Source organism: Drosophila gunungcola, chromosome 3R, assembly GCF_025200985.1.
Source record: "Drosophila gunungcola strain Sukarami chromosome 3R, Dgunungcola_SK_2, whole genome shotgun sequence".
NCBI lineage: Eukaryota > Metazoa > Arthropoda > Insecta > Diptera > Drosophilidae > Drosophila > Drosophila gunungcola.
Genome location: NC_069139.1, coordinates 4066434 through 4085431, shown reverse-complemented (window position 1 = coordinate 4085431; position 18998 = coordinate 4066434). Strand labels below are relative to the sequence as shown.

Sequence of the window (18998 nt, the reverse complement as noted above, 5' to 3'; positions counted from 1 at the left end):
TTTTAAATTTTTAAAATGAGCGATAGAGATTATTAACAGAAACAGGTAAAATTTAAAAGCATACTTTTAGGTGCTTTTTAGTCAGCAGAAATTACCCACCACTATGTAAATAAACAATAATGACAAGCAAAGTTTACATTTAAATCGTTTGTTTATTGTTTGCAAATAAAATATACAAAATTACATTTCATCATAAATTGGGTTTACAGTACGCCGCTGTGTTTTTCGACAGGCAAAAGTTCAAAAGTTCAAAAGTTCGCTTGCCATTCGCCTGCCCAACAGTCCATAGGATAAAGTCTAATCACTAAACTATAATATTTGGTACTATTACACTATCCCAATACAGAAAGTGCAACGATCTCTTGCACTCTGCAATGGCGACTGATCCAAACAACAGTACAAAAGGGGCCGCTTTCCTCGAACACTAACAGAATACTACGAAACAAGCTTACAAGAACTACAGATTGTATAATATCCATCTTGACCTATGTGTATTCCTAGGGAAGGATATTTGGGAGGTGGGAGTTGGTGGGAGTTGGGGAATGGGAGCAGGGATCAGGGATCAGGGATCAGGGATCAGGGATTGGAAAGAGGAGAGCATTAAAGTAAGTGTGCATAGCTTAAGGTAGCGCCAACTAACGTCGCTGCCTACTCCTTTTTCGCCGCCAGTTTGGCCTGGGCAGCCGCCTCCTTTTTGTAGTTGGCCACGTAGAAGGCACTGAACATGTAGGTGAAGAGGCCAGCATTGAAGGTTAGAAGGGCGGCAATGGACTTGGGGAAGTTGCAGTTGGGCTGGAACTGGATCTGCAGCGTGTGCACAAAGATGATCAGGAATTGGACCTATATACAAAAATACATTTCAAACAAAATCTTCACATTTAAGCAACGAAAACCACTCACAATCTGCAGGATGGTGATGTACTTCTTCCACCACAGATACTTCTGCACCTTGGGTCCCATCGCGGACAGCAGATAGTAGGCGTACATGATGATGTGAATGAAGGAGTTGATGAAGCCCAGCAAAGTGCCATGTCCGCCGGCGAAGTACTTCACTCCAATGAAGGCACACACGGGCATCAGAGTGTGATGGTACAGGTGCAGGAACGAGATCTGGCGCTGTTTCTTGCGCAGCACAAAGAACACGGTGTCCAACAGCTCGGTGATCTTGGCAATGTAGTACAGCCACACGGCACGAGCCATCTATTAGACATTTAAAAAGTATTAAAGATAGGTTAAGAAACCAACGAAATAACGACTACCTACCCTCATGGAAATCGGATCCGACTCATAGGTCACCGGCTGGCACTTGAAGTTGTAGTGACCGCCCCAGCCGCCCTTGTAGCCCTCGTAGAAGAGCACCCAACTGAGGAGCACCTGGACGGCATTGTAGACGAGGAGTGTGTTTTTCAGCTCGAAGGGCTTGCGATCCCTCATGTATCGGGGTCCGGCATACAGGCAGAAGTACAGGTAGGCTCCCAGGATCATGAACAGCGGTCCGGGGGCATTCGAAAGGAACCAGCTCTGGTAATTCAAAACATTATAATATTTATTGAATTTATAATTCAAATCAAACTGAGGAAAAAGCCCTTTTAAAATAAATCATAAACAATTCTTGCATTATCTTTCTAATTTCTCTAATAATACAAAAACAATATTTTAATTCAATTAAAGAAAAGGTAAAAAAAAATTTAAAAAACTCATTATTTATTTAACAATTCCAGCGTTGTCTATCATAGAAAACCTTAGGGTTGATTATTATTATTTATTCTATAATCAAATATATAAAAAAATGAAAAAGAGTTAATGAAGCGCATAAAACTTATCAATTATAGCATTGTCTTTTATAGAAAACATTGTTTTATATTATCTTTTATTTAATCTCTATTAAAATGCACAAACAAGTTTTTCATTTAAGAAAAAGTCAAAAAGAATACAAAAAAGGTATGTTTTTTGATTACAATTGTAACACTGTCTTTGCTAGAAAACTTTTTGTTAAATTTTTATTATTTAATGTCTAATAAAATACAACTTTATTTAACTAAAGACAAAATTAAAAAGAATCAAAGAAGCAAATATTGATTTAATCAGCAAAAATCTTTTGTTATATTATCTGTTATTTAATCAAAATAAAAAACAAAATCAAGTTTTTCATTTAACTAAAGAAAATTTAAAAAGAATCAACGCATATGCTAATTTGTTTCCCCCAAACATTTTTATTACGTTGTAGATGTCACGTTCTCCATAGCATTTCACCTTGATAAAGTTTAATCAATGGAAATATTTAGGCAATACAAATATAAACATCTTCATGGTTCCATGTCAGATAAAAATATAACAAAAGGTTAAGACCAAAAATAAATAACAATACATTTTAAGAGGGCAAGTAAAAGAAATCAAAAATTGTATTTATTAATAGCACTTTTCGACTTTTAAGGATACCCACCTTGGTGCGCAGATCCTCGTGCTCCACGAAGAAGTTGACCATCCGGTCCACAATGGTGTTCGTCTCGTTCAGTCTGACCGACATCTTGCCAACTGAAAGTGTAGGGTAATCGAGAAATTAGTTCGGATTATGCAGTGCCATGGATTAGCACCTTCTACGACTGCGACCATGGATCAGTTGGCAGAAGCAGGCGCATTCGATCGCTGTTTGATTTACGCGCCGTGAGCATTTCCTGTTAATCAGCGAAACACACAAACTAATGCTTTCCAAGGCGAATCCGCGCCTACACTTCGCCAGATCAGAATATACATTAATATATATATATATATATATATATATACATATGTATCGATATTTGCATGCCCATAATGCACTGATCGTGGCGGGTGCGAAATGTCATATTGGTAGAATCGTGTAAATCAGGCGTAGCGTTGCAAATTTTCGGAATGGCAATAACCTGGCCAAATCTGTTGAAGCGGCGGAAAAAGTCACCAGACCGACAGTTTAAACTTGTAATTTATCGAGGGCTTATTATTCGAGCTCTTAGAGCCAGAAACGGTCGCATCAGCAATTACCCGTTGTTGCGCATTAAATTCTTTTTTCCACGATTATGATTTACATATATTGTTAAGTGGCAGTTAACTGCATGGGCCGGTCCAAAATCAAGGGACACGAAACGGCTTACGTGAACAGAACTGGTTTCGTGCTCATCGCTGTGGCTGCGTTAACTTGGCCAAATTAGCCACTTGTTCTCCCCTTTTGACTCCGTTCCTGGCTAGTTTCTGTTCAGGTCTCTTGGAAAAGCCCAAGAGCCCAGGAAGCAGGATAGTCCAAGGACAAGCCAGACTGGCCGCCTGCCAGGTCCATGCATCATTGATTTTATTTTTATGGCAATGTGATCAGGTGGGACAAACCGGTTGGTTGAACTAATTGGTTTGGTAAATGATTTAAGCAGCTCAAATCTTGTACAAAATGAATGTTTTTAAGCATAAAGAGTTTAAAAAATGAGCAGATATTAACAATATTAAAAAATAAACATTTTTAAAGATCATATATCTTACCTAATTCATTTCTACTTTTTAGTACAGATTTTACTTTTATTAAGAAGCAAATCAATCAAAAATTCTCAATTGATTTTAAAAAATGTATTTTAGAAATTTAATATATATATAGAGAAAAAACATATTCTACAAACATAAAACGTTAATTTTTTGTAAGTAAAAATTTATTTTAAATGGCAAAAAAAGAAAGAAAATGATTTGCTAAATGATTTAAACAGCTCAAATCTTTTACCAAAATATTTTTTTAAGCATATAGATTTAAAAACAAAGGAATAGACCTAAAGTATGCTTTTAAAAAGATCTTATATCATCCCAATTAATTTATACTGTTATTTTATTTATAAACAAACTAATTTGAGAACACTCAACTGATTTTAAAGTATTATTTTTAGACATTTAAGGTTGTCTACGTTTTTATATAAGCCATATAGATAAGGAAATGATTAAAGAAACTTTTTATCTTATATAAAAATGTTGTTAATTTATACTGATTATAGATCATACAAAATCAGTATAAAAATGCATTCTTCCTTTGTCTTGCTTCTGGCTTTTTATTTTTAGGACTTTGTAAAAGAAGCCTAAAGGCAAGGACAACATGGCAGAATTTTATGGGCATTGTTGTGAGGGAAACCAGTTTTTCGGATGCAGTTTTTGCAACAGATGATGATGATGATGATCGTGATTATCTGTTGGCCAGCCCATCCCAAAATCCTTTGGCAACCAGTGACTAGGCGGTTTCAATGCCTGCTGATATCGGTCATTATGTAGACATATAGTAATGGCAGCCGACATCAACGGCCTCTCAACGCACCGTCTTGGCCAAATAGCTGGCCCAGTTCAGCTTTGTCTGAGCCACTTGGCCACTGGAATCATCATTTGGCCGGGCTCTACCTCTATTTCTCTATTAATTATGTGAGCACCTGCCATCTGCGACTCCGCACTCGCACTTGCATTCACACTCCAAGTGAACGCCATTATCGAATTACCCAGCGATTTCTGTTCAGTCATCGCTCTTGGCGGAGCTGCGCGCCAAAAATGCATTCATTCAGCGGGGATATATTGAGATATTGACTAACGAGAATTTCGTCTGACTTATTTGCATTTTTTCGAGTGCCTTTGCCTTTGCCGAGTGTTTTTGCAAGGCCGGCACTTTCAATCGACCAAAAGCCAGCCAGCCAACCAGCCAACCAGCCAACCAGCCAATGGGGTTTTCGAGGGTGTGAAGATATTGTGCAAGAAATATGTACTATACGAATGTATAGTACCTTCTATATTCCAAGCAACTAAGGAACAATCGAGTTATTTGTATCAGGAACTAAGCTTTCAACGCTTTAACATTGTTTTATCGTGTAGATCTCTTATGCAAATTGTAGACTTGTTTTATTTGCCTGCCACCGTTTATAATTTAATAAATATACATATATATGGCTGCTCCAGTAACCTGTTAATGCACTTTCCACTCAAATTTCACCGCCACGAAACTCAAATAAAATAATAAAAAAAACAAATCAAACTGTTGTATAATCAAATCGAAATGTTCTACCGGTTTGCGGCAGCCGGCAACGAAATTTAATTCTTGATTTATTTGGCGGTCAGCGGTTGAACTTGGACTTGGTTTTAGTTTTGCTTTTGGTTTTTAGGAACTTTCGACTACGTAGATCTTTTATGGCCACTTAACAGTCATAAATAGTTAGATAATATGTGGAGAATTCCAGTTTGGTTTCAGGAGGCCACAGTTTCTATGTATCCTAACCTTCCGGCCTCGACTCATCTCATCTCAACTCATCAGAACTGCTGTAAAATTTTGCATATCTATTTGCCTAATGATTTTCAGAATCGTCCGATGTTCAGATGCAAATTAGTTTGGACTTTATGGCCAAAAAACGCACAACGTCAGCGTAACTTTGAATGTGAACCTTAGAATTTGTCCAACTTTCGAAAGCCGATTTTTCATTTGATCAACGAAAACTTCGATTACTCAGACCCTGATATGTGCTCTCGTTTTGCATAATTTTAAACGAAAACATTGCGCAAATCATAGCTACTTTTCCAATAATGTTGACGGCCGTTTTGCCTGCCAATTAGCGATTGACAGTGAACGAGAGTGCGTGGCAACGACTGAGTAAATATTAAATGAAGCCAAATAATGGCAAAGTAAATACATATATACTATAAATATCAATCGCTGCCCTGACGTCACATTCCAGTTTATTATTATGCGATAATCAGCCATCAGCCGGCCAGAAGTCGGCCGATAAATTCTAGACACGCGCGGCGCAAAAGATTTGCACGTTTTGTTCTGTCGCCAAGCTGGCCACCATTTTTGGTCATCCCAGCACATGGGGCGTATGCGCAATGTGCGCCTCATTATGCTAGGGAGATTTGTCAGTCAGGTTATATTCTATTTACAGACTCTAGGCTGATAAGAGGCCGCACGGTAAGGCTAGGAATGTTGAGGACGCCTCTTAAAGGCGGTTCAGAAGGTATAAATGGAAACAATCAGAAAATAAACATTCTATAGTCTACTACTACTATTTTCGAAAACATTTTTCCGCATACAAAGTTATTTCCTATTATGACCTAAGATATAAAATGCCTTTAAAAATTTGGATTACAAAAAAAGCATTTTATTTAGATATTATTTTATGCTTTTTTCCGTTAACATAATATTTGTTTTAAAGGAACAGTATATATAACAGAAATATATATGTTCCAAACGAAACTAGCAACCAAATAAATATTTTGTTCAATAAAATATGAAAATTGTAAGTTATTTAAACAAAAAAACTCAATTCTATCTTGTTGTTTGAACTATAAGATTGCATTTTATAAAATGAATAATTTACTATATGAATGTATATACACTTTTCTGGCTAAATATCCACTAAACAATGAACATACATTTGTTTTGGATCCTAGAGCTATATAAATTTATGGCAACAGTACCTATTGTTGGCTGATTTTTATTCCAAGTGTAGACCAACAAAAGGCAAGACAAAATATTGAATTCGAAGACGAAGTCGGCAGCCTCTGATCGAGCGATTGAATGGACCTAAGGCAATGGCATCGACATCGACATCGGCATCGGCATCGGCAACGCATTAAAAATCTCTACGAAGGTCGCCCGTTTTGAGGAAACAAAAAGCGAAGCCGAAGACCTGATTTCTTGCACTGGAGAGAAGCTTGGGATTCGGCTATATTCTCCGCTCCCAGAGTGGCTCTTGTTTTTTGGGCGTGGCCGTGCTGGCTGATCAAACAAATAGTCTTGGGCACTCTAACCAACACACATCGGAGGCGTTTAGTCTGCTTTCGTAGGCTGATTTAAATTTTTATTGGCTTAGGTATTTTGCATTAGCCTTAGTCTGTGCTCTGACCCTGAACTAGTGGCTAATGCGAGCTGCTGCAGGCGCATAAATTAGTCGATTTAAGCTAAAACCACCTGTTTGACTTCCGCGTGGCTGGCTAAAACAAAACATTCTACAAAGCTTTCCAGCAGGAATGCTACATAAACTGACTCCGGGCATTCCTGTGTCCAATTAACTCGGCTGGACAAAGTTTCCATTACTACAAATGTCTGTAAGTGCTAATTGAGTCAACTCATTGGCTATATGTCTAGATGGGGACATACTACCATAATGTGTGGGATCTACGACTGCCAGTCAGTCAATCGATTAGATCGGCAACTCAAAAACACCCTCCAGTGACGAAGGCGGCTCGAATGTAAATTATTCCATATGCTTTCTTCTGTGATTGGATTATTTAAATCTTGGCAATTTGTCTTTATAAATATGCAATTACCTGTAAATATTTCGCAATGCAAGTGCACACGAAAAACAAGTCAAAGTTCGTTGTCTGAGTCTTTAGTTTGGAAAGAGGCAGAATAAATTACAAAGTATTTCTACTTATAGCTACTAATTGCGCATGCCACAAATCAAATCGATCGATAGGTGGTCGCATCGATCAGCGTCTATATGACGGGCCCTTCTTTTAATTATAATCAATTAAGCTCTCCAACTGGGAAAAATACCGCGACAATTAACAGCTTTTGATAGACAGTCATCAACAGTTTTTCGTTTCATTAAATGATCATTGTTTTGCCTTCTGTTTTTGTGTGATATTAATGCCATTGCACTTGCATTCGCAAGAATCATTTGGTCCAGCTCAAGGGTGCCCAGATTGACCTAGTCATTCATATAAGCAAAACGCAGTATCCACTGTATACCCATAAATATTCATTCTGTGCGACTCCTGACCTCCAATATTTGCCATTGTCATCACCTATCATCATCATGATCATCGCCTTGTTCTGCCTGGCGATTTGTTTACCTTGCCATTATTATCAGCTTTTTTTGGCCAAATTACCCAGTGACGCCTTGTTGGGCAAACAAGTCACTTGGAAACGCATTCGGCCGAGGGAAAAATTAAGAAATCCCATAACCAGATGGAAATTTGGTGGATTTTCTTGTTATATTTTTTATTTTAGGTGTGACCGCCAGCGCATGTGACCCCAATTGGATTCAAATATATTAAAATGTAATTTGGCAGGGCGAGAAATGTCACCGAAGACGGCCATAAACACAAGGTAAAGTCAGCCAAGCCGGGCCGCTAACGTGCGAACGGATGTGCATCCCAAGATACTGGTAATGCCATAATTTTGCTCGCCGCCTGACTATGTATCTCCCCAAATGTTGACGCCAAGAAAACAACAATAAAATCATAAATAAACAAATTGTGCGCATGCGTGAACGTCACCATCACAGCCGCCTCTTTCCAAGGGCAATTCCAGTCCAATTATATTGGTGAAAAATTGCTGGCAACTGTATGCTTGCACGCAGCGTGATGTTCGAATTAAATTTTCATGAATGAATGGCATACATTTCGAAATAAAAGATCAACAATAAACTTGTCATGTTCTTATCACATCGTAACTTGGTCCAAACCCATAACGCATAAACGTAAATGGACGAGTTAAGGTCGGAATTTCCGTCGATGTGTATCGCTTCGTTTAGCACTTCTTCTGATTGTTATTTATATCGCAAACTTGTCCAGTTGTTCCCATTGTGTCGCAAATGTAGCGCGAAATTCAGGGCTAAATAAGAGAGCTCAGAGATGATATAAGACCCGCCTGAAATCGGATGCCACATGAACACAAGAAGAAAAATTGCTTAGGATTGCAATAATTGATAATATCTAAAATTTATTTTAAGTTCTTTTAACTGGACAAATATTAGAATTGCATTTATTGTTTTGATTTAAATACAAAATAAGTTTTTGAAATATTACTGACTTAGGTTTTAAATTAATTATTTAAAGAAATATTAGGTAAGCTACGTTTTTTCTACCAATTTAAATATTAAAAACAAATGACTAAATCATTTAAAATCAGCATTCATTTTTTTAGAACTTAGTTTTAAGTTTGTTTGATATTTTTTCCCATTTTCTTACACCATTTTTGAACTTAAAACCATATTGTTTTTTCCCTGTCCTAATCAGTGGTAATGCAGCTCGAAATGCGTTCGTAGTCATTTGCGAGGGATTACAATAACGTTAAAAATTGATCAATCGGTATGCGATTAACATATGAGCCACATTAGTAGCCATGTGATTGACTTGGCCCACTCGCACCGACTTGCTGGCCATCTTCATTTTCATCTGCGGGCATTACAGCTGGTTTGGTAAGAGCGTCTTTTATTTTTTGCCTCTCCCCCCTTTTATGTTATTTATTTATACAATATTTGGTTTGTATTTTTCTTTCGAATTCGTCCGTGCCCAGGTCTTTTGGTCTTTTGGTCTTTTGGTCTTTTGGTCTTTGGGCTTGGGTGTCGTTTCGCAATGACCCCAAAAATGTCTCAAATCTTTAACAGGTTGCCAGCGTGTGTGCATAACTTAGCATACAGTCTGGACACGGTTTCCCATTGTTTTTTTTTTTTTTTTTTGTTATTTTGTATAGTTCTTTAACACTTGCCTTTCTGGTGAATTAATTCGATGGGGATCGTAAAATCTGTGATTTATTTGCGGCACGACACAGCACACGGCACAAACGAACGCACACAGAATCGAGAATCCAGCAAAGGACAGACACTAAAAGCACTTTCTGTTATCCTTCGTGGCAATATCACGCATACGCGGCGTTGTCGATCAGAACACAAGAACGCAGAACACGAGGCGGCGGCCAATCTCGAGATCTCGAGCTCCACGAGAGTACCCAGTCGATTACTTGGCAGTTGAGGCGCCGACAGCAGACTAAGCGATATCCGGGCCCTACAAGCGGTCTTGTAGCGATCGTATCACGGATACGAGCGCTTCGCTTTCGGCCAAGATTCGCAGCCGCAGTCGTAGTCGTAGTCGCAGTCGCAATCGTATTCGTATAGTATGTGCCCAGCCAAGATCGTAGTCGTGTTCGCCCATGCCTCCGATGATCGCAAAACAGGTAAGAGCATTCAAGCCCGAATCCAGCACTCATTGCATGCTTTTTTTAAGGGCCAGTTCTAGGATCTCTCCCGCTAATTACCCATCAGCACCATACCGATGGTAATGGTAATGAGAATTCGATAATTAACTTAACTCGGTTGAAATATATTCATGAGTCTGTGAACTGTACACATGCAGCTGGCAGTCGAGCAAATCAAAACACAAACTGCATTTATGCATTTATCATCGACTGGCCCATATGTATGCTCTTGCAGTTGAGGGAGTTACCATGTACATGTGGTGTGCAAAACTGATTGTGCAATTAAATGGCCCCAAAATGCCTCCGGCCCAGTGCTCACAGTGGCCACTTGATGGATTTCAGCCGCGTCATTCCCTCATTCAAACGAAAAAAATGAACAGTTTTCTGTATTTTAGGCCCCGCTAACTGCATTACACCCAGCGTACTAACTCATTGTGTTGTGGGCCAAAAAGAAGTCTACACTTGCCGCGACGCACTGACATTTGCCACCACTATTAATTGCTCAATTAGAAGGTTAGAAAACAAAGTTGAGAAAACTGCAGCTTCATTTGGTTGTCAAGTGATTGCCGCGACACACCCACTCATCCCACGCATATTATGGTTCCAGTGTGCACTTCACTATAAAACCGAAATTCCATCGATTCATTCACAGATCGTTGTTGCCTTTAATCTATGGATTTCGATCCGGCCGATGCCCAATTCGATTTCATTTCATTAGAGCTTCCGCCATCGCGAAGGTCGCCTTCGCCTTTGCCTTTGGATGTGTTGGCATGCCCGACGCGTGCCCGAAACTCATTTTGGAGGTGCTGCTGTTGAGGTGCTTTTCTATGCGACGGAGCCTCATTTCAATTGCTAAATATTTTTTGGCAATTTGAGGAAGATTCTACGCAGCTTGTTTTACGTTAACGAGCCCCGCTTTTGAACTCATTTTAAGGCGTGCCAACCCATATCGGAGTAAGCAATCGCAAGACAGTTGAACTTCGCAAAGACTTGTTTAAAAAACATAGGAAATAAATTGATTTCTAATTATGGTGAAAATATTAGGGAAGTTTTATGTACTTCCTATTTTGTGATTTATCTAAAATTAGCACAGAAGCAATGAAATTTCCTTATTAACTTAACTTAAATGAATAAATACAAAACAAATTTGTTTAAGATTCACCGTATCATTTTTATGTTTAGGTAATAAGCAACTGATTTGAACACTCCCTCTATACTTTTATGTTTAGCTTCTATCATAGTTATCTTTAATGGCAACATAAAGTCATTAATGAATAATGTATTTAAAGAAGAAAACCCATTAAATATATTTTTCCTTTCTACATAGAAAACTAATTATTGGTTATAACTTATAACATTAAACATTGAACATAAGATTTGTAATCTTAAAAATCTTCATACGTCTCATTAATTATTAAGTTTCAATAATAGAACTTTGATGAGTTTAGCGATGATTTCCGTAAATTTTCCATCCGAATTTTCACCTTTGTCTACAATTCAAACCATAGTTTCAAAGTCAGTGTCGCCTGGCGGAAACAAAAGACTTCGGACACGAACTCGCGTTGGTGCCCCGAAGCATCGGTTTATAGACACTAGATACTGTTGCCGTTCATTTAACGACTCATTCGATTAGAGATTTTTTTATTCAAAGCATCTTTACATTGGCAACAACAAAACGAAAATAAATAAAAACATATTGCCAGCCAGTTTTTGTTTAAGTATTATACGGTTTTAATGTTTTTGAACTTGACAAGATGGCATAATTTGCATGATAATGATGGTATTCGGTGTTTTTGCAAGAATAGGATTGATCGTTAGATGTTGTGGCAAAATATTCTGCCTACTCCTCTTAGTCTTATTTTGCTCTTAATTTAGCAATTTTCGGTGGTTTTTTTAACGTTTTTTGTGGCAATTCTTGTGCGCAATCGCCTGCGTACATTAAAACTCAATTAATGCGTAACACTTAGTGGAAAAAACGCAAAGCCAGCAAAATGTTGGCAAGCAGCCGAGTCCGCCGAGGTGAACTGAGGCTGGGCTGATTGGAAATCAATGAACTAACGAACTGGACACACAGCGGATGCTGTGCCTCAGCCTTGACCATAACACTTAAACGCCAAAAACCTTCAAAGACCAGTTGCCACTTGCTGGCTGTCAGTCTCCGTTTCAGTCTGCGTTTCAGTCTGCGTTTCAGTCTGCGTCTCACTCACAGTTAGCGTATGTTTATTGAATTCAACGCATAAAAGCACTGCACAAGACCATTAATAAAGAGCTGAAAGCCAAGACTCGAAACTGGGTGGCCGGAGCAGCCCGTCCGAACTCTGCATATACACGCATTCGACATTGAACTGCACAAAGCACCGATAGAGCACGGATACACGGATGCCGATGCCGATGCATATCTCATAATGACGATGACAGGCCGGCCGAGTTCCGATGGCTTCTCTTCCGGCTGGCCCACTGAGTCCCACACACACACACACACTGACCCGCCTTGGTCAACAAATTGCCAAATTATGTGTAATGGGGGTAATTACAGTACAGACATGTCGCGTGCATCGGCCACTGAATACTGTACCTAATTGGCAGTGAAAGCTCAGTTACATTTTGGGACTTCCACTTGGGATAAACTACAGAAAACTACAGAAAACCCCACACAGTTGACACTTGCAGGGGTCAGTGCAAACTAAAGACTCGCCTCAAAAGGCAAAACCATTTCCCCATCTGGCATTAATTTGTGGCCATTTAATTTGCATTATTTATTCATCTCAACCATGTTTAACCATGCCCAACGCCCAAGTTTTTAAAACATTAAATGTAAAATACTTTGGCTTTTAGTAATATTTATAGATTTGTTTGATGAGTACAGTAACAACTTCATAACTTGTTTATATTCCATATTTAAAAGGAATGACAAAATAAATATTAATGGTAAATGGTCAAAATACATCCAAATTTTATTTTTTATTTATTTTTACTATAAGTTTTAGCACTAATTAATAAGTTTCAAACTTGTAGCGTTAGGATGAAACCTTTGCAAGAAATTAATAAAGAAATCATCAAATGTCCGTAAAAATCATCACATTGAAACCCCACTGTACCACTTAGCCATGCACATGCTTATGCCTCATTAAGACATTTTTAAAATATTTCTCTTTGACTTTGGTTTTCTCCCATTTTGCTCAACTTCCGAGCTGATTTTCGCCTTATATTGACCGAGTCATTTGTTTTCTTTTTTGCTGTTGAACTTGAATTTTTAGAGTAAAAAACCTGCAATCGCATTTAGTTAAAAGACACGTGCCGCCAACTTGTCAAGTACAAAGTTCGATTATTTGCGAGAAGCAAAATAAAAGGCTTAACGATCTTCGGATTTGTTAATAGAAACTGGCACTCGGCGAAGACAATGACTACGGCGTATAGAACACAAGGCAGCGGAGGAACCAGATCGCGATCTCGAAGACTAGACCACGGCTGCTCACTTTATCAAGGGGGTCAAAGTCGACAAAGTCGATAAAGTCGGCAAAGTCGGCATTTGCCCAGTCATCAGCAGCAAACGCTGTGCCCTCGCCTGGCAGTCTGAACTCAAACAGCATAACCCCGATGCGGATTTCTAGTTCTCTGGGGCGATATTTATGGCCAGGCATTAGGGTGATTGCCAAATCGCAATCAGCCATCTTAAAAATAGTTTTTGTGTTACAAAAAATAAAACAAATGGCTTAATAAAACTATCAGCAAACGCTCGTTTAGAAGTCTTTTCAGTTTTTTATTGTTTTGATTCGCTTTATGCTTTGTGATAGATCTGCAATTATAATGCATATGTGTGATATAATATCTTGGGCTCCAATGCGGTGTCCTGTTATCAGTGTGTGTGGTGTGTGGAATTTATGGTGTGCAGTATTGTATTTGAGAAAAATCAGACCTCATTTACCAATTAAAACGTATGTTCATTACTCCATACAAGCCTAACAAACTAATGCGGTAAATACTAATGCCACAAAAGGGTTAACTAATTGCATAACTTAAGTAGAAATTGCTTGGCTGACCCTTCGAACATTTCTATAGCAATGATAGCCCTGAGCGAAAATCATCTGGCGATGATGCCTGGCAAAGGATTGGCTTTTCATCAAGTCCAGATGCAAGCAATTCAGCACTACCCGAAAGGTCGATCCACTTGGGATACCATAAAGAGACGAGTTGGAATTTTATAAATAATTGTACATATATTAATTACTCTACTGCAGATTTCATTCGACAATCAACTTTTTCTTTTGCTAGTTTTTCCATTATACGATGTAAGATTTTGATGATAAATGCGCGTAATTCGTGTGTGTTTTTGTGTCTTGCAAGTGGTTCCGTCGAATTTGTATAACAAGGTACAAATGCTCACCAAACGCTAAAAAGGTTGCATTGTAAAACTGCGCTACTTCGCAACAATATGTTTATGAAAATGTATGGGATTGTATGTGCTATTACGATGATTGTTCCTTGGCCTCCGCTTCAGCATCTAGAAGGATATCGGTTCGATGGGGACGGTGCACTCGCTGTACATCACCCGGTACATAGCCATTTCGGAGATGCCGTGGTAGTGCACAAAGGCAGCAGCAATGACGAGTATGTGGAATATCTGATGTGATTGGCCCTGTAAGGTAAACAGAATGTCAGGCATGTTGAAAATTAAAAACAAGAGTCTTTTGCCTACCCAAATGTCAAACTTTCCGGGGAACCATCGCTCGGGCACACGGAGAGCATACAGCAGGGCGCCAAGGATGTAGAGGAGGCCTAAAAAAAAATATTTACCATTATATACCCTTTATCTATTACTGGTTTAGCAACACTCACCCATCAGAATCAGCCATCCCAGACTGGCCCGGCTCATCTGGCTGAACCATCCCTCCATGATGCTATAGTGAATAGCTGGAATCACACCGGACAGGCCAAAGCTCATGAACACGCCAGCGCGCAGGGGCCGAAGTGCCGGCTCCGAGAACTTGTCCCACAGCGAGACAACGATGGAGAGAACGCCCAGAACGCACACCACCGACAAGTAGATCACCTTTGGCTGATAATGACAATAGAAGCCATAGTACAGCCAAGGCACAAAGGAGCCCATGATCAACAGCGCAATTCCACAGTAGTCAAGTCTGCGGGTAAACAAAATAATTAATATGCGTTTAGGTTTAGCAGTAACAAACTTACTTAGAAAACAGTCTTCCCATCTCTACAGAGTGACAACTTAGTGTGTGAAAGGCGAAAGAGAATCCCAGGCATACGATGGCGCCGACGAAAAAGGCGCCAAAGACGATCTTCTCCTGCGTTTGAATCTCAACCGAAGGCCGCGATATGAAGTACAAGGCCACCCCGATGAAGGCGATGCAGCCCAGCAGATGTGTCCAGATGTTGCCCGTTTCGGTGTGGACGCGGAAAATGGATTTGAAGCAAGCGCGGAACGAGGGCAGCGGTGGGCGATGGCCGCGGTGCAGGAAGTCGTTGTCCTGCAGCCACTTGGGTAGGTTTTTGTAGTGGCACACCTTCCAGCTGGCCTCCCAAACCTAGAGATAGAAAAAACCATTTAGTAATTGGTTCAAGCAATCGATTAACAAACTACAAACAATTTATATAAATATAGACAACACAAAGCTTAAACTATTTATTTAAAGGTTATACATAAAATGGCAAAAAATCACAAAACTTCACAGGGAATCTTGCAGTCAGGACCTCCTCCACCTGGTCAAGCCACTTCGCTTACCTTGCGCACAAACTCCTCCGCCTGCTCGGCAGCATTGTGGGCCAATGCGCCCAAATCAATTTCATCGGATAGAACGCCAGCCTTCAGCACTTCCGTCATCTGTTGAAAAGATTGATAAGACATTAAACAGGCCGCGAAACGGATGTCAAAAGCTTGAGCTACGAGAGGAAAACTAAAAGCAAATGGGACTAACGACTACTCTTCTTGGAGCTTGCGCTTCGACTGTGCTCTCGTTCTGGGCTTTTTCCGCCTCCTGAGTGACATCCGGCTCCGGCTCCAGATCCGGATTCACACGCACTACAACCTCCGTTTGGGTCTCCATCTCGAGCGGCAGAGATTCGAACAGAACTAGAACTAAGTGTGCGAAAAAACGAGCGTTCGTACTTTGAAGCTTCTGCCAGTCGCATACTCAGTTGGCACAATTTGTTTAGACGTTGGCGGAACAAGAAAGCACCGAATGCGTCCTGAGATAAGATAAGCGAGCCCGAACCGTCTCTCCGTCCATTATCAACACACCGCATCGACGTAGATTGACTATTTTTCTAGCATCTGCCGTTTAAAGGGCTATGCCGAAGCATTTCGCGATTAATCTGAGCCTGACCTTTTATGCCGATGATTAAAATTAGCTGATTGGTCAATATATAAGCCTCATTTGACAGCTTATAAGTTGACAGAGTAGGCAAAGATAAATACGATTTCACTTCTTAATAGCTGTGAAATAATGGCCTACAAATTAAGCAATTGACTTTAGTGAGTCACATAAAAAAAGAAACGGCCAAGATAAGGTTTTACTAAACATGGTTAGGGTTATTTAAATGTGGCAACTAGTCACTGGGTCAGTGCAACACATTGTAATTGATAACAGAACGACATTCAAATGTTGAATGCCTGCGCAGTCGGAAAATTGCGTCTAACAAGTTTCAGAAGATAACCACACGATGGTGGGTCATCGATAAGAAGTGTTGACGACTGTTATACTTGTACTTTTCCACCTGGCTTCCCCAAGGTTGCCGACCCCAACTCACCTCCGCCTCGATGAGCTGTGTGTCCTCCGGAGTGGAGGGCAGAGGACAACCGGCGTCATCCTCCTCGGCCAACTCATCGTCGTACCCCAGAAGGTCCAGGTCATTGGCGCTGAGAGAATCCTCCGGTCCCCAGCCGCGTCGCTTGCGCAGGATCATCTGAACCTGCTCGAAGATGTCCTCCTCGGATCCCGAGCCTCGCAGAGTGGCCGTGGTGGTGGTCGCTCCCTCGGCCGTGGAATTACCAGCTGAATCCATGGAAAAGGTGGCCCTGGCCTGGGTGGTCACCTCCACTTCGGGTGCTCCACTGTGCAAATCGCCCGTCGAGCTGTGCTGCTCCAGCAGATTGGTGGCTGAGTCCATGGCGATACGAATTCCGGATCCCTGGGGCGCTCCGCAAAAAGATTCTGGAATAAATGGCGTTCTCATCAATACGATACGTTTGAATTTAGTTGTTCAGAGGCAATGAGAAAAGTTTGTTTGCGCCACGCCAGCTTAACTATAGAAATTCGATATTTTATTTGTTTATTAGTCTGCCCCGATCGCATGGGCATATATAGTATTGGGGCGACCTTTGTATCCCAGCGAAATGTGCCTTTTGTGTGCATGTATCTGGTTTCTATTAGTTTGCATTGGTTTTTGGGTTTTATGCATTGGCAAGTTAGATTCTAATTGAAGTTTTACATAAGATGGGGTCCCACATAAATACGTTGGGTCCTCAAAGGGTTAAAGAGCATGTGAAAGTTATGTGAAACCTTTGTGGATGGGAACACCCGTGAACACCTTACATCAAGGCCACGTGTAAAGGGAATACTACCAACTGGTTTAGCCCACACCAGCACTCCACTTGCGCAGTTCCCATTTCTTCCCGAAATTTTTAGGCAGTGTCACAACACCACCGAAGGGTTAATCACTCGATTTCACTACATTTCCCAATTTTTTCACTATTCACTTACCACTCGAAAGGCGCGCTATTGGCGTTACTTCAAAGGCAGGCCCTTGAAGTCAACACTGGCGCGGAAAACTACTGGCTGCACTTGCTTTAATTATCTACAGCTGCAATTTCTTTCATATGTTTTTCCTTAATTTTGTGGCTAGAGGTGGGGTATTATCGATGCTGATGTCATCGATGTTTTCAAATTATCGGTTATATCGATGTTTGGCAGGAATGATCTATTTCCTTTCATCTCTAAAAACAGTGGGTGAGAACTGAAGTGGAACTTCCATCTCTATCAATTCGCTGAATGCGGAGTATGTCTTCGCTAAATTTGGTGTAAGTCCACGCTAATGATTTTAAACAGCTGCTAAGCTTTATGGCAACTCTCTAAAAAGGCGCCAATATTTCAAAACGCTAACCACAACATCGCCTAGCTACCGGTAAACAAAGTGTTTTCAATAATAGCTAAACATTGTTGGGAGCTCTCAACTATTTAATGGCGATCAAAGGTGGTTAGTCTACTGGTTAAATATTGGTTATTTGTCTAAATATTTAACATACAATATAATTTTCATGAGAATTGGTCGCCCGTGACGGAATTACAAGCCCTAAATGTACTGTCTACTGTATTTCTCTGTGGCTCGTAAAATTGTTTTAAAAGCCCCTTGTTAAATTCAATAAACCGAAAGTCAACCCAAAACTGGTAGTAATGAAATCACTTAGTGGATATCCGGGGGCTTAACCTATTTAAGTATGCAAATACTTTTATTTCACCGGGTACTTTTCCAAAAGACAAAAAACTCTCGGCAAAGCATTTAAAATAGATTTGACTTATATAACAAAACAAGAACGGGAACCAAAGCATTAATTTAAATTTTAAAATTATATGAGATTCTAAGATGACACTTGCCTTTTAGATCTTTAAATTTAGATCTTTAAATTAAATTGTACCTTATACAAATGATATAAATTAGGAAGTAATAAAAAAAGCGACAATGTTTTGTAACAAAACACATATAAAAAAGGCAGTTATCTTAATAATAAATTAGAACGAAAGTATGACCTTATCTCTGTCAAATTTTAAATAATTTCCTTTAAAAAGCAGGCTCTTGGTAAATTGTCCTGGTTGAGCTCTGAAAAAATGTAAGTAATAATAAGTAAGAATAATAACGAAACCTTATTTTTTGGGTCAATAAAATGTACCTTATTTTTCTAATAATCCGACTTTTATAGAAATACACAAATTTTAAATTTTGCTTGTAGTTTTATGTTCTGAAAATCTGCTTTGTAATTTAGGTAGATTTTCTTGATAATTTAATGATGTAACCCCATTCCTTTTTT

The 18998-nt window shown here is 39.6% G+C and overlaps 2 protein-coding genes across 6 annotated transcripts; both read right to left on the bottom strand.

Annotated features, from left to right (window-relative positions):
* Positions 1–132: 132 nt before the first annotated feature.
* On the bottom strand, positions 133–9753 carry LOC128266033 (elongation of very long chain fatty acids protein AAEL008004). 3 transcript variants are annotated; one of them, XM_053002312.1, is made up of 5 exons: positions 9464–9753; positions 2444–2527; positions 1264–1521; positions 901–1200; positions 133–840 (listed from the first exon to the last, which is right to left on the bottom strand). In XM_053002312.1, exons 2-5 carry the CDS (start codon positions 2525–2527, stop codon positions 649–651), a joined length of 834 nt encoding a protein of 277 aa, XP_052858272.1. In that variant the 5' UTR covers positions 9464–9753; the 3' UTR covers positions 133–648. The 3 variants fall into 3 exon arrangements, with proteins under 3 accessions (XP_052858272.1, XP_052858269.1, XP_052858279.1); XM_053002309.1 differs by having other exon boundaries at positions 2444–2535; positions 9470–9752; XM_053002319.1 differs by lacking the exon at positions 9464–9753 and having other exon boundaries at positions 1264–1519; positions 2444–2526.
* A 3937-nt stretch (positions 9754–13690) lies between these two features.
* Positions 13691–17836, bottom strand: LOC128264604 (adiponectin receptor protein). 3 transcript variants are annotated; one of them, XM_053000175.1, is made up of 7 exons: positions 17677–17836; positions 16724–17127; positions 15699–15797; positions 15149–15501; positions 14792–15093; positions 14652–14731; positions 13691–14591 (listed from the first exon to the last, which is right to left on the bottom strand). In XM_053000175.1, exons 2-7 carry the CDS (start codon positions 17081–17083, stop codon positions 14457–14459), a joined length of 1329 nt encoding a protein of 442 aa, XP_052856135.1. In that variant the 5' UTR covers positions 17084–17127; positions 17677–17836; the 3' UTR covers positions 13691–14456. The 3 variants fall into 3 exon arrangements, with proteins under 3 accessions (XP_052856135.1, XP_052856144.1, XP_052856152.1); XM_053000184.1 differs by lacking the exon at positions 15699–15797; XM_053000192.1 differs by lacking the exons at positions 16724–17127; positions 17677–17836 and adding an exon at positions 15892–16317.
* Between the last annotated feature and the right edge of the window lie 1162 nt (positions 17837–18998).

What these genes read in the sequence shown, in the direction of transcription:
- LOC128266033 (XM_053002312.1), bottom strand. Translation starts at nt 2,527, where the DNA reads ATGTCGGTCAGACTGAACGAGACGAACACCATTGTGGACCGGATGGTC. An exon ending in ACGAGGATCTGCGCACCAAG is followed by an intron (nt 1,522 to 2,443) that starts GTGGGTATCCTT and finishes TTGAATTACCAG; the next exon opens with AGCTGGTTCCTTTCGAATGC. An exon ending in CGGATCCGATTTCCATGAGG is followed by an intron (nt 1,201 to 1,263) that starts GTAGGTAGTCGT and finishes AATGTCTAATAG; the next exon opens with ATGGCTCGTGCCGTGTGGCT.
- LOC128264604 (XM_053000175.1), bottom strand. Translation starts at nt 17,083, where the DNA reads ATGGACTCAGCCACCAATCTGCTGGAGCAGCACAGCTCGACGGGCGAT. An exon ending in CGGAGGAGTTTGTGCGCAAG is followed by an intron (nt 15,502 to 15,698) that starts GTAAGCGAAGTG and finishes TTCTATCTCTAG; the next exon opens with GTTTGGGAGGCCAGCTGGAA. An exon ending in GGGATGGCTGATTCTGATGG is followed by an intron (nt 14,732 to 14,791) that starts GTGAGTGTTGCT and finishes ATTTTTTTTTAG; the next exon opens with GCCTCCTCTACATCCTTGGC.